Below are 14,683 nucleotides of genomic sequence, written 5' to 3' on the forward strand. Positions count from 1 at the left end.
ACAGGCCAAGCTTGACCATCGATAACGAGGTCACTATGATGCCTACATATTGATTGTTTATTGCTACGGGTTTGCGCAAGCTGCCATGTGCCAGGATTAACGGTGCAACGAAACCGCACAGAACAATGGGAAGCTCAACTCTCCGATAGAATTGATATCTAAGCAGTTGAAGAAAACGTTGGTCACGATGAAACGTACCGGGTCTCGCGTTTCGAATATTTTTATCACGTGTGCTTCGTGGCTTGATAACGATTTAACGCGCCAAAGGAATAATTTATAGAGCTGGCTTTCAATTAAACGTATTCCCACAGAAATTTTAAGTAACTGAAATTGGAGTTATATTCGCGGAGAGAATCGAAAATTCGAACACAAAGATTTCATCAAACGAAACGAATGGAAGTAGGGGAATCTGTTAAAAATTTATTTTTCTTCTCGATAAAGCTATTATTGAATTTCATCGTAAAATGATCAGTTCGCAGTTTCATTTTTATTTTAATTTCTTATAACCGTCTCTTTCGTTTTATAAGGAAATAATGCACAAGATTTTTTGTTTTTTATTATTTTATTGAATTATGTATGACCCATTTCTGTTGATTCTATTGGAACAAAATGGATCATACATAATCCAATAAAATAACATAAAACAGAAAATGTCGTGCATTTATTATTTCCGTGAACGAAGGAAACTATTGGGACAACCTAATACATCGAAAAGCGATTTTTCATCTACGTGATCGATGGCGGCGACGAAAATTTATCTTCAAAATTATATTTACAAAGGGAGAGAAAATTATATCGCCAAAGGAAATCGGTTACGTATAGTATACATGGGATATCCACCTATTTTTAATTTTCCATTTATCAATGTTATTTTTCCCCTGGCATAAATTTATACCGTAAACTTATCTCGGTATCTCGTGATACGAGATGTTCTAAAAATTTTATAATTTCTCTTTAGCTATCGTGCGCATATATCACCATGTAACACAATTCTAATCAGTTCGACGTGTCTGCGTAACCCAGTTACCTAGTATTCTTGAGTGCACGAGCATAAAAGGCAGTCCAAGGAATAAATAGCGACGTGTATGCAAATATTCTAGATGCCTTTTTACCGAACGAAATATAAAACATGAGAGAATGAGGATAAAACGCTGAAAGTATTTGCAATACTTGCGATAGAAAAGCTGTTTGACTTTCTTTTTTTTTTCTTTTTTTTTTGCAAAATGAGAAATATAAAAATCACTACTAAAGCAAGTTATTTATTTACAACTTGTTGTAAATATTCCTACGAGTTTCTCTATTATACTGTGATGAAACGATCGTCAAACTAGTTATGGGTTAACGACAAGTAAATAACATTTTGTTTTCAACAAAGTTTAAAAACGGCTGTTGCGCTATTTTCTCGAACGTAAAACAGAATTAAGCAATACTAAAATATGCAAATTCTACTTGAAATAAATCATCGTTCAACGTTTCTTTTTAATAGGAAAAAGCAAATTATTCCCACCAGACTTAGAATTGCACCACAACACTCTCACCTTATAACTACAAATCAGCCAAATAAATGCAATCACTCTAACTGTATTCCGTCTGCGAATCATCTTCCTAACTGTAGTAACGTCTCCCAACAGAAAATTAAATTTAGTCTCCCAGACATGTCTGAATCATCAAAACCATTGCGGAAAATCTTCCTTACTTTCTCAAAGATATTAATTTCTATCACCAAGTATCATATTGTAAACTACCGACTTAACTCTAACATACACTGTACCCTATTAATTTAAGCTTAAGTTAATCGTACTGCAATTGTACAGTGTATATATACGTGTGTGTGTGTTTGTGTTCAAAATGAATGGTTGCTATTAGTTTCAGTAATAGTAATTCACCTATTGTATTTTACGTTCTTTTTTTGTACATTCTTGTTCTATTAATCGCGATCGCTAATGACCATAAAAGAAGGTTAACGCGTTCTTAAATAAAATAAGTAATAATAATAAATCAGCGTTCACAGTGAGTACAAACGGGAAGATCGGGTTTCTAGGAACACGACGTTTCCAAACGCTGTTCCAAGGACGAGTTTCTCGCGCCACTTCATTCGAAGTCAGCGACAGTGGCGTAATTAAACTGATAATTACGAGCGTGCGTCGCGATTCTTGAAGATCCTGCACGCCGCACAGTGCCAAAAAAAAGTCTCCTGTGGCTGGAGGAGGTGGTTCTCCGCGCAGGTACAGGCTCGTTTTACCGTGCAATAAATAACCTTGCGTACAGGAAACGACGCCATATTCGTCATAGCGTCGCAGCTCGGGAATAGCTTTCGTACGACAGTCTGCCACGGCTACCCGTAAACGAGCACGTGAAATACCAGTGTACAGAAATCTCTGAACAAGCTGAAGAATTTTGGTTTTTCGTTCAAGAGCAATTTTCACGGATTTTACTGTAATCTATCAGATATCTTAAAATTTGTATCGAATGAATTATTGGTCTCCTGCAATGATATAACGCGTAATCATTAGTTCAAAATCAAGATTAAGCATTAATCAAAATTAATCTCTGTAATCCTTCTAAATTATCGAGATAATTAATGATACGGAAAAGACGAAAATGAAACGTCTCTTTGGTAGCAAAGATATCATTTTTAATCCCGCTACGGCTAAACTTATCTGCCTATTGATATTTTAATAAGAAAGACCGAAACTTGAGAAATTGGTTAATTAAGAACACGGTCGAGTTCAAAGTAACATCGACGTTCGAAAGAATACAAATCTAGATAGATGCTCCACTCATGGGTAGAGAATGGTACCAATTTTAATTTTGTCATAGATTATTCCGTCTCTTTTAATTCATTAATATTCCCAAATAATTTGTTGCCTTTGTAAGCAGTCTATTTTATAGTCATAAGATAATCGGTTCTCAACAATTCTCCATATCGTTCAATTCTGATAAACATACAGGCTGATGCAAAAGTGGAATATTCGTGTGATACGCCTTCTCTAATTGAAGAATTTTAGACATTAAACGTAAAAGCAAGCCAAGATAAATAAGAGGCCACGAACAAACATGTACGATACAAGAAAATATATTAGAATATTCATAGACAAAACAAGATTTAGTTTGTAACAATTTTAGAGAGATTTAATGCTGTTTCATGGCATTGCATTACTATCACAAGTATCATATCCGATGTATCTATCAGCAAATAAGTTATTATTTATTAATTTTATTTGTTAGTACGTTAAGCGATATTTTATATTGACACATTCTTGCTTTTACTACGCCATAAATTACATGAGCCGGTTGAATGCCATGTTAGCCGAGTATCGCGTCTGCATTTCATTAATCGTAAGTAAATTATGAAGCAATCCTGTTCCTGGTACATTTGAATATTAATTAAGTTATCGATTTCCACATGTCTCTGTAACATTGATTTTACATGGCCTTAATGACAGAAATTATTATTAACTTTCATTAAGGGCATAATAAGTATGACACGAATCAGATGTTATCGAAGAGATATTACTATTCTATTATCGCAAGTGTACTCGATGCTTAAGAAGAATATAATCTAATGATCGATACTTGTTGAGGTATGACTAATACAAGTCCCATACTCATCCCATACTCATTTTCCCATTGAACTTCGTAAAAATTCGTAACGTACGACGCTTTTTAAATACTTCGCTTCAAGTACATAGCACAGTAGATATACGTTATCGTTTTCTTTTCATTTCACTACTCGTGTGACGTTGATCTTCTTTTATTGCGCTTACAAGAAATAACGAAACAAAATGAAGCGTCATAGAAGAACTCTATTAATCTAGAAGAATATTACTATGTAATATGAATCACCGTCGACACTACATCAAATGCATTAAACGCGATAATTATACATTCGCTAAACGTATCACGAAGCATTTCCCCATAATACGTATTTCAACTCCAACGACGAAAATAACAGCTTCAGCGAACAGTCCTCTGTAGGTCACTGATGACCCACGTGCTAAAGAATGCGGTGTTGGTCTAACCGAGTGTTTGGAATCGATTAAATCCTGATTAATTCAAATCCATCTATCGAATAAATAAAATACATGTACGTGTAAATTTCGACAATTCGGAAATAGATTTTGTAAGAAAATTATTTGTTACAATAATAAGTACGTAACGATAATTAATAGAGATCCAATCCAATTAAGCCCATCGAACGTTAAAATAATATTCAACGAGATAGTCGCTCTAATCGTGGCTATTGCACGCAAAAATTTCCACGTGTAACTTTAGACTCCATTAATTACAAATAATTGGAATATGATACAAGAACGAGTAAGCTTGTAACGAGCCTTGGACACGAGGCGTTGCGCAGAGATATCTTTTCATTGATCGAGCGTTATGCTCTCTTCTTCTACAATGGAATTAGTCTGTTCGTAACGACAACAGCCTCCGGGAACACCATCCTCGTATCGTATAATATTTACGAGAAATTTCGATAGTCTCTGTTTATTTCTGTACATTTTTCTTTTCTCTGAATCGCGTCTGTCTTGTATAGAAATTTCTGCATAAAGTTAGTAAAATTTTGACATAAAATTCATAATGATAACGTTAAGTTCGTAAAGCGAAATCATTACTGAAAAGTGTGGCATAAATAAATATCGATATTAAAAATAACTGCAATATTTCCTAATCATTTCTTAGAAAATTGATTTGCATTTTATTTCGTTTGTAATTTGTGTTTGTGATGTTAATTTAAATAATCGTACAGCGATGGATGGTTGCAATGTTTGATTTACATATTTACACATTTACAGATAAATATGAAATGTAATCTTTTTTCTCATTTGTTGAAATCCTTGAGAAGGCTTCAAGGCCATTCTTCTCCTTTTTAGTCGATGAAAATATATTTTTCATTGTATCAAGTTTATTGTATTATAAAAATGAATTCTTCGCGCTAGATAGCATGCACTTTTTTAACAATGTTTTCTGACATGTTATCGTGAGCATTGAAGATTAATTAGTCACAGTTCTGAGTTTGAAATAGTGAATCTCATGCTACGTTCCATAAAATAATATAACAAGAAATTTTGAAATGCGAAAAAGTAGTTGAGAACCGCTGACTCATACACGAATTAGTAACAAACGTGTCAGCGGTATCGATAAATGATATGTTGCAAAATTATGAACAAAAATAAACGTTAATGTCTGTGAATAAAATTTATGCTGGAATAATTTACAAATCTAATAAAAAAATATAATTTAAAATCTAATTTTTTATTAAAAATATATTGTTCTTAAAATTTAATAAATATATTTCTATGATTATTTATTAGAAATATCAGTTTCAGTATTGAGCTTCGCTCAAACTAAGGAACTACCTTATATACAGAACTACATATATGATCTGCAGTAATTATGACTTAGTACTTATTTCAAGTACTTTTTTCAAGTACTTTTATATGGAAATATCCTTCTAGCACAAATATATGCATGTACGAACATATAATGAAAAGTGTTATATATGTAATTAGGAAACAGTACCATAAAATGAAACCGAATAAATTTTCAAGTCTATTTAGCTTTCCAAAGTATGTATGTATTATGTACTTTGAAGAACGTATAGAAATATAAGAAATTAAAAAACAAATTACACTATTCTACTCTAGTTCTTCAAAAATGAATTTTATTATTCTTCCAATGAATCTGTGATTCTTTTGATAGAAGACTAATATTATCTTAACACCACCTATCAAAAATAGTATTTCAAAGGAAGCATTTGCGATAAAAAGTTGAATAAAAATGTACAAATATCAACATAAAGAAAATATGTAAAAAAAGATTATACATAGAAGTTTATAATGGTCCTAGTACCTTACAAGAATCTGCCATACATTAATAGCATACTTTTTACCAAAAATGTAATACCGATATTTTGGAAGATACAGCGTATAGAAAATTATACAAGATATAAAATACAAGATAACAACTATTTGTTTATCAGATGAAACTTAATTTGAAATCAATCAAATGAACAACTTTGAACGTATCAATTCATTTTGCAGACTAGTAACTTAAAATAAAATCAACGCTATTATTGTCTAAACAATAGCATCTATGTCAATTGTATTTCTTACATTACATATACTGCAATATAAATATACATTACTCTCTTTCTTATCTACAACTATTACCATTTATATTATTTACAACAAAGTAATGTCGTATCAATTACATTTGTCAAGCTTCTAATCTGCAAAATGATAATTTTTGTAAATATTCAGTGATATAGCCATAGTAGAGTTTATTAGAAGTAAAAGTAGAATATGTATAAATACCTGACGGGAATCGTAGGCATCAGAGAAGTGTTCGGTTTCGGCTCCGTCGTGGTGTTGCTCGCCGGCAGGGCCCTTACGTCGATCGTCACCCGCGTTACGATCCATTGCGTCGAAAACATGGACGACCGTATCGGGCACGCCGTCACACGTCCGATCCTTCGTCCTCGGGGCAGATTCCTCTGTTTTGCCCTTAACGAAGAGGCGCGTGATCGCACTCCACATTCAACGAAATCACAGCATTCGCGACGGCTGCAGCGACGATCCGATCGAACGGGTCCTTGTTCTCGTCATAGCCGGCGAGACAATGCGTTCAAAGTATTTCGCGTTACTCGACACAGGCACGCCAATATTTCTTCTGTCACGGGATCATCGGGCACGTTTACGAATTTACGTCGAACAATTCGAACACTCCGTTTGACGAACGCGAAGGTTAGGTGGCACAAATACCGCTAAATTTTTCTCGAAGTAAGGTTAGATTGTGCGCTTCGACGACAGTAATATTACATACGAGTAAATTATCCGCATTAAAACGATGCCGTGTTCGATTTTCAGTCCATTTTGTATCACTCACCTACCAATCATCGATTTACGTATAACATTTACAGTAAGATCGGTAACCAGAAAATTGAAATGATCACAGGCTACTTTATGGCTCGTGCCGGAACATACACAAGGCTGCAATAGACACGATGTTTTGAAACTTCAAATAGCGTTCTTTGGACAAGCAGCGCCGTACGCAGAGCAGTTAAAAGTTACAGTCGAAATAATGCCGGCTCACGATAAAACACTGCAAAGGATGAACAGTAGCAGTTAAGGACACTCTTCTATCGTGTCTACCGTGGACCCTGCTATTTTTGTCAGCAAGACTCGTCGCGCGTTCCGCACTCCTCGGGTAATGTGCGAGCTTCTCTATCGATTTTGCGCGAAACAGCGGAAAAACCAACTACAGGTATTCAATTCAAAATTACAGAAGTATATCACCATAGAAATTTGGATACGTCTTGAAATTCAGCTTCTTCGAGAGGTGTCTCCGGTGGTCGATTCACTCGATGGGTGTTGCAAAAATGGTATTGGCACCTGTAAAAGGGGCGTACCTCGCGCGAATCTTATTTCCTTCAAATAAATGACGAATGTGTGTGTTCTCGTTATTTGAACTCAAATTCACAACATGCTTATTATTCGTTTCATCAAATTTTCTTATATAATTAAACTAAGGTCCGGATATTCGGATTTTCGTTGACAGCGGCACGAAAGCACACGAGAAGACTACTGTCGTACACAGCTCAAACTTCGCACTAGCACCACTAACGATTCGTTGGTTTTTCACAATCGTTACTATCTGTTTCCCATGCGAGACGCTCGAAAATCACAGTCGCATATGCCGATTCACGTGAATTCTCAAGCAAGAAACATTGTCAGCACGAAAAATCGTCATTTCGTATGAACATCAAGCCCACGGCACGTTCGCCGTCCATCGTGAAAACGATCATCGATTTGAAGCGAGAATATCGCTTAACGATATATCGAAACGTATTCGAGAGTAGTCGCCATGTTCTTCCCAGTCGAATTAATTCAGGACAACGATATTTTCTAAGAACTATAATTTAGTTTTTTATTTTATGTTTTAAATGTGCGAGAGATACTCAGTTTCATAGATAGTTAACAATTAATATATATTTTGATGAAAATTGAAAGATTTTCAAATAGTCTATCGATTGAAAGCGAGTTAATTTTAAATATGTTGTAACCAAGTATGATCGAACTTGATTGGTCGAAATGCAGTTTGAAAAATCTCGTGCCTATCTGAATCGTCGAATAATGAACATCGTAGTGACAACGGGTTTCCTTTAGATCTAATCTAAAAACGTCTAGCAGATTTGTTATCAACTTCTCAAGATGCAACAATGAAACCGGTTTTCATCGTAATTGGTATGTCACGTTTTGTATACTAAATATACATACATTTTTACACCATTGCAGATCAAAGTAAATTATATAATAAATATTTACTGGACTATGTATGAAATAATTTATATTACGTATTAAGTTATTTATATGATATTCAGAATTTAATTATTTCTTTAATTCATAGTACATAACGTTCAAAACATTTAAAATTCTGTTTAAAACTGAACTCCTATGTAAAATTATCGTGGGGCGTACATGCAATGCCATCTATCAGCAGACAGACTAACTTATTTAGTATAGATATTTAAATAAAAATGTCGTCTCGAACATTCGGAATTCAATAAATACAAAAATTCAAATTATCAATACCAATACTTATTACATATTTCAAAAAATGGTTTATTCATTAATTTTATCATGATATTATCAACAATCCGATCGGTACTAGATCCATTGTTGTTAACGTAAATATGAGCAGTATACAAATTGCATATAATCGTTAGCCAATCGTCAAAACATTCATACTTTTAGTGTTCTTTGTTATGAATCGTTAGAATTATACATTTTTCTTAGTATCTATTATTATGAATTGTTAAGATTCATTATAACAAACAATACTAAAATTTGTCACGTTCTTTTGTATAAAGTTGAATTAGGAAAACGTTCGTTTTTATCAAGTTCGTGATGTTGCACTTTGTGACTGTTACTCATGATCATGTAAATTAAATTAGATTTGCAGCTAAGTAGAGTAACTTTAACCTTTTAACTAAGATATATTTCCTCAGTACGAATCATTAAGGTGATTAAAAGATACTGTTACCAATAAGACATATTCAAAATGATTCACGTACTTAATAGAGGCATGGTAATAAAAAAGAAAGAACTGACACAAGTACATTGTACATATTATGTAGTATGCATTATAGAACGTATTTACAACGATATATTTACATTGTCATTACAAAAGTTGTGTTAATAATACCACAGACTATATATATTCATCGATTGATTTGTGATCGCATCCACGAACGCATTCACGCACCCACGAGCTAAAATGGACTATGCTTCATTCCCATTCACACGGTTAAACGCTCGTTAAACGCCATTAAACAACGCTGACACATATCTCGAGCAGCGGCGGCACCACATTCGAATCTTGCGTCGGAATAATTTATAAAACTTTTAATCTCACGCGTCAATTAAGTATGACTATAACGTAACTCTCGTACGTTTTCTAAGAGCTTGTAAAAAATAGAAATCTATACAAAAAAAAAAAAAAAAAAAAAAAAACGGGAAAAATAAAGAAAGGAAGAAGATAGAAGAAAAGAAAAAAAACAAACTGTGCGATTATCGTTCGATTGTACGATTAATCGATTATTTGTGTTAAACGCGTACGTTTCAAATTGGAGTCAACGCGTTGTTTTTGAAATGCGCGAACAATACCGACTTGCATGTGGGACGCAAAGTAAAAAGCACGAGATTTTGGAAAATATGTACTTTCGCTTCGATTGAAAAACATGCGCTTGTGATGTTTATTTCGTTCGACAAATCTGATTCTCTGTCGCATTATAATTACGATACTACAAAATCGTACTAAAGAATTTTCCACTTTCTATATACTTATATGTATATAAATTTACACTTTAGATACATGTACATAGAAAGTTGAGTTACTAGGGTGTGTAAGTATGTACAGGGTGGTTCGGTAACTGTCGCCGTGTTAATCCTCTATAACGAAATTTAAATTGAAAATAGATAGGTATCTTTTCTGGCATCGTTTTACTTACTTCTATCGCTATATCTTTTACTTTTACTTTACTTACTATCACTGTATCGTTGCATATTGACATTTAGACTTCGTTAGAATAATTATCGTATAATAAAATAATAAGATTTTAGATTATATATATAACAAATTGCAAGCAACGTCGATTCTTTCTTCTTAAAGAAAAATAAAACAAAGAATTCTTGTTATAGAGGATTAATATCCCTCGGAATGAGGAAGCTAGAGAAAAATATTTCATTTATAATAATTATATAGCAGAAAAGATTTAGTCATATAATTCTTATTCCGCTCTTTCTATATGTATAATCGTCTAGGTATTGCTAATTTAATTAAGCAATTATCTGTAATTACAAAAGTTAAGTGTTATATTAATCTTCGATTGGTATTGTTGGCCCATAGGTAATCGCTACAGTTTAAATTAGATTTGAATTGGGTTACTTCATTTTAATTCATATTATATAGCTTACGCGATGAACACTACTCACGGTCTTTGTCACATAAAATACAGAATTCAAATTAAAAAGGAAGTACGTACTTTCAAATTAAATAACTTAATGCAGACTATTGTAAGTTAGGTTGGAGCTACGTCACAGCGATATTTTATATCATCCCGGTTGACGATAAAATTCCGTATTTCTTCGGTATGGTCGTTCAAATTCTTGAGTATTTATAAATTTCATGAATAATGAAAATTAATCAAACTCGCAATCCTTAAGAAGATCTTCCCTCCCTCTAATAAATAACAAATAAATTCTTCGTATTATAGAGTTATCATAATATCCTACTATAACACTTGATTTCGTCTTATCTTTTCTATCATGCTATCCTTGATAGATAAATTCTTTTCCACTCTTCATAATTTCAATGATATTTAAGGTGACAATTAACCGACTACTCTGTGGAATGTTTTATACGATAAGTAGCGAGACTTTTCGTAAATGAGAGATTCTCGGATGAAAATTATTAATTCTTGATTATTCAGCGCAATCCGTTGATCGATTAGAAGCCAACAACCGACAAACCTGTCTTAAGAATCAATTCGCTTTTGCGCCAGGGATCTGTCACTTGCTGGATTCATGGATTATCTTATGAAACAACCTGTACACATACGAATCTGCTACGAGTATTACACACGGTGCTCTTATTCTCTCGGTCAGACGTATTACTTACAAACATAAATAAGTCTAATTACAAGAAAAAAAAAAAAAGATATCTTTTTCCTTTTCGTGTCGGCTTGCGTATATAGAGGCCTTCGACGAGCGAACGGAAGAACGCGAACACAAATGTGTTTTTCAAAACAGCGACAGATCAAATACGTAGAAATTCACCGAACAACGACGTTCTCTTTGTTTCATTTTTTCTCAGACTATAATATCGCAAGTTTGACTTCGTTAAATTAATATCACTAAACGATATATTAACCGATCGAATGTTTGAAGATTAGATGAGATATTTGAGTTGATTAAAAGAAAACAAAAAAAAAAAAGAAAATAAAAAAAGAAAGGAAGAAAGAGAAAGAAGGAAGGAAAGGTAGAACGAAAGAAACGATTCGAAGCATCGGTTGATAACCCCGATCGTTAAGGACATATGTATATTACAATGTATCCACTAAAACCGGATAAAAATCACGTGTCGGAGTGGCACGTATTCGTCGATCGTTTTTGTTGTTCCCATTCGATTATTCACTTTTTCCAGCGACGAAAATTATTACGATCGTTAGTACGGAAGCACTTGTTTCGAGAAATTACACTATCTACTAGTCGAAATTTGGCACCAGACGACCGATGATTTTCTTGCGACGCTTGAAATCCGCCATCGATCAGCGTTTGTCGTTCACGTCCAACACAGGCGAACAGGCACTGGAGTTTTGTTTCGTCGAACCGAGAATCGAGCGGAATTTTGAGCGACAACAGCTTAATTCGAACGTCGAATTGCACTCTGAGCAATTGAGAAAATCATACGAACTTAGAACGCAGTGTAAGAATTTTAAAACATCAAACGACTATCGAACGATTTAATTTCTTGCAAGAATAATAATATGTGATAAGATTTTATAATTATGCAGAGTGTTTTAACGTTTGCCATTATTTAACGTTCTAACGATTGCAAACTCTGAGAATCTTCGATGAAACATATCAGCGAAATAAAAATCGTTCGCACGGACGAATAGGTCGATGAATAAAGAAAAGAAATAATTCCATAACGCTAGATACTCGTCTCGATCTCTCCATCGATCGAATTAAGAACTGTCGATCGATTCTACTCGGAAAATTCAGCCGCACAGCTCGCTTTGCGTTCGATTTATCGTCGTTTCGAACGCGCTGTCCGCACATGTATACATCTTGCTAATCCCGGACGATCAATGGCAACCGCAGCTCTTGACGACCATGTTTTTGTACTTCTTCAGTATAACGTTGCTTTCGTCGAGGAAATACAGCACGGAGATCGGCGAGAGCTTGGTGGGCGCGCAGCAAGGCTTTGGTACCTTACCAGGGCTAACCAGATGCACCAACGTTTGGACGATCGCGTGATTGGTCGCGTTCATATGAGCGTTCAAAGGGAAATTGCATTCGCCGCTGCAATAATATGCGTCGTATCCGTCCGGTGCTATGATCCAGTCCTGCAAAATAAATATTCATATCGATCATCGATAAGTACGCGGCAAACTACAAGTCCCGATGATCGTGTAGCACACGATTGCATTAAATACGCGTGTTATTACGCCTCCTCGCGTAACTTACCTGCCACTTCAGGTCCCTGAAGCTCACGTACAACGTTTGAATTTTGCAGGTCCTCGAGTTGTATTGTACGCCTGGATCTGGAAAATGGTAATGATTACCGGTTGTTCGCCGCGTTATCTTCGTTCGATCATCGTTATTTCTTACAGTTAGTAATGTCTTGGTAAAGTACGAATCAAAGAATACGTGTATTTCTTACGTATTAAGAGTGGAATTCAAATTCATCAAAATTGCGGGTTACAAGGTTCTTTGTTTCTCTAATTATTAAATACATACGTATGCAGGTGTTTCAGACAATATTAATATCGACTTCTATCGACATTACAGTTTCTACTGTTTTTACGTTACACCGTTTGTTTCTATGTATGGTCTTATTAAAAATTTTTGTTGCATTATGCTCCGAGTAAGAGAATAGGCTGTCAATTACGAGATTTCGCCAACAGTCGACAAGGCTATTAAACAGAGTACACGCACAAGTTGTTTAACTAAGGTGTTTATGTTAAAATGTCTAACCGGCATTACGCTAGTACAATTTAGAGCTAGAATTATTGAAACAAAAACGACTTTAACGCGCAATCAGGACAAGGTAAAATACAAATTTGGATTGATCTTTCTTTGTACATTACGGTTAAATCGAATCTTTTTCGCGTTCTTCGTGATTTTTTCCATGGAAAATTCGTCGATTACTTTTTTGAGCAATTTCTTATAATATCAACGAAAAAAAATTTCTCTTTCGATGTTACTCTAAAATACGAAGGATGCAAATGGAAATGATAGATTTACTGATTCATCGGACGTTACCTTCCAGACTTACCGGTGTACGGATTATTCCGATAATCCAAACTCGAGGACTCGCTCTTCTTTCTTCTCCTGGCATCTCGTTTCTGTCGTACTTTCGATTCTCTGATGCCTGAACTCTTAAAGTAACCCACCATAAAGGGTTGCTTGTCAGGATCGCCCCTGAACCCGACGATCCCAATGTCCTCTGGTCTCATTTCGTGTACTAAAAACACAATAATATTCGTTTTGATAATATACGCGATTACTCGATGCATTTACTATCGTCCAGTCGTTAAACAGGTTTAATTTGCTTGCAACGTATTTTAGAAAAACACATTTTCCTCGAATTAGTTGCACGAACTTAACAAGGCTAAATTTTCCGACAATAGTTTGAAATTTTTTAATTTTTAGGACAAAATTTGGAAACTTATAACACTATGAGAACTAAGATGTAGCAAATATTTTATTCGAATGTAAAAACTTTTACTGGCACAGAATTCTCTAAGAACGTTAGCCAGCTGCGATCGAAACGATGTAAATATTTAAAAATTCGTCAAAGTGCATAGTAGAAACGAACGACAAACATAATAAAATAATATAATATATAAACATAATAAAAAATAAAGACCGACAATTATTTCTCGAGAACCCTTCGCTAATTAGAAACGTTGCCCAAAAATGGGCAGAAAAGATGCTAAGGCGAGTTAACTTTTACAAGATCACGCATTTCGACGCACTGTTTAAAGTATTGCCGAAGAATTTTATAAGAAAAGAGGTTTCTTTCTTTGCCACGATTGCCTTCAGGCCAATCGGCAATGTAACTCACGAGGAAACGTTCCAATTTGGCGATACCCAATTACCCCGTTTGATTCGATAAGTGGAATGCACGCGTGAACGATTACGATTCGCGCGCATGTTTGTTAGAATGGCCTACCACCAGTTGGAATTATTAATAGGCAACCTTCAGGAATATTAACTATTTAAGAATCTCGAGTCGGCGGTGTGTCAGCTGGTTCTCGATAGCATGATCGAGGGAGCCGTTCACTTGGCCGATATAGGCGACAGTTCATGGTTTCCCAACACGTTGGCCCTGCAATTAAGTGGCTGCTGCCTCGCACCGTTTGCACGTTTAATTAATTGATCGTTCTGTC

At 34.7% G+C, this 14,683-nt stretch overlaps 2 protein-coding genes and 1 long non-coding RNA gene across 32 annotated transcripts in view; 1 reads left to right on the top strand and 2 right to left on the bottom strand.

The window, feature by feature from the left end:
* The window catches only part of Patronin (calmodulin-regulated spectrin-associated protein patronin), an 85,938-nt gene extending 78,159 nt beyond the window's left edge, over positions 1–7,779 (bottom strand). For 26 of the 29 annotated variants that reach the window (XM_072005778.1, XM_072005776.1, XM_072005773.1 and 23 more), the window contains exon 1: positions 6,321–7,776. In XM_072005778.1, coding sequence (XP_071861879.1) covers positions 6,321–6,542 — 222 coding nt within the window. In that variant the 5' untranslated portion in view covers positions 6,543–7,776. Of the gene's footprint in view, positions 1–6,320 lie in introns of all 29 variants that reach the window. The other 3 variants (XM_072005799.1, XM_072005800.1, XM_072005798.1) reach the window with 2 other exon arrangements.
* Positions 7,780–7,812: 33 nt separating this feature from the next.
* Positions 7,813–14,683, top strand: part of LOC139988425 (uncharacterized) — a 49,179-nt gene continuing 42,308 nt past the window's right edge. The window contains exon 1 of the long non-coding RNA XR_011800114.1: positions 7,813–8,249. This is a non-coding gene — a long non-coding RNA (uncharacterized lncRNA). The remainder of the gene's footprint in view (positions 8,250–14,683) is intronic.
* Gbb (glass bottom boat) overlaps positions 9,122–14,683 on the bottom strand; it is a 41,723-nt gene continuing 36,161 nt past the window's right edge. The window contains exons 4-6 of one of the 2 annotated variants that reach the window (XM_072005824.1): positions 13,554–13,755; positions 12,756–12,832; positions 9,122–12,634 (exon numbers count right to left, since the gene is read on the bottom strand). In XM_072005824.1, coding sequence (XP_071861925.1) covers positions 12,510–12,634; positions 12,756–12,832; positions 13,554–13,755 — 404 coding nt within the window. In that variant the 3' untranslated portion in view covers positions 9,122–12,509. The remainder of the gene's footprint in view (positions 12,635–12,755; positions 12,833–13,553; positions 13,756–14,683) is intronic. The other variant, XM_072005823.1, reaches the window with a different exon arrangement.

The sequence above is a fragment of the Bombus fervidus genome, chromosome 6, assembly GCF_041682495.2.
Source record: "Bombus fervidus isolate BK054 chromosome 6, iyBomFerv1, whole genome shotgun sequence".
NCBI lineage: Eukaryota > Metazoa > Arthropoda > Insecta > Hymenoptera > Apidae > Bombus > Bombus fervidus.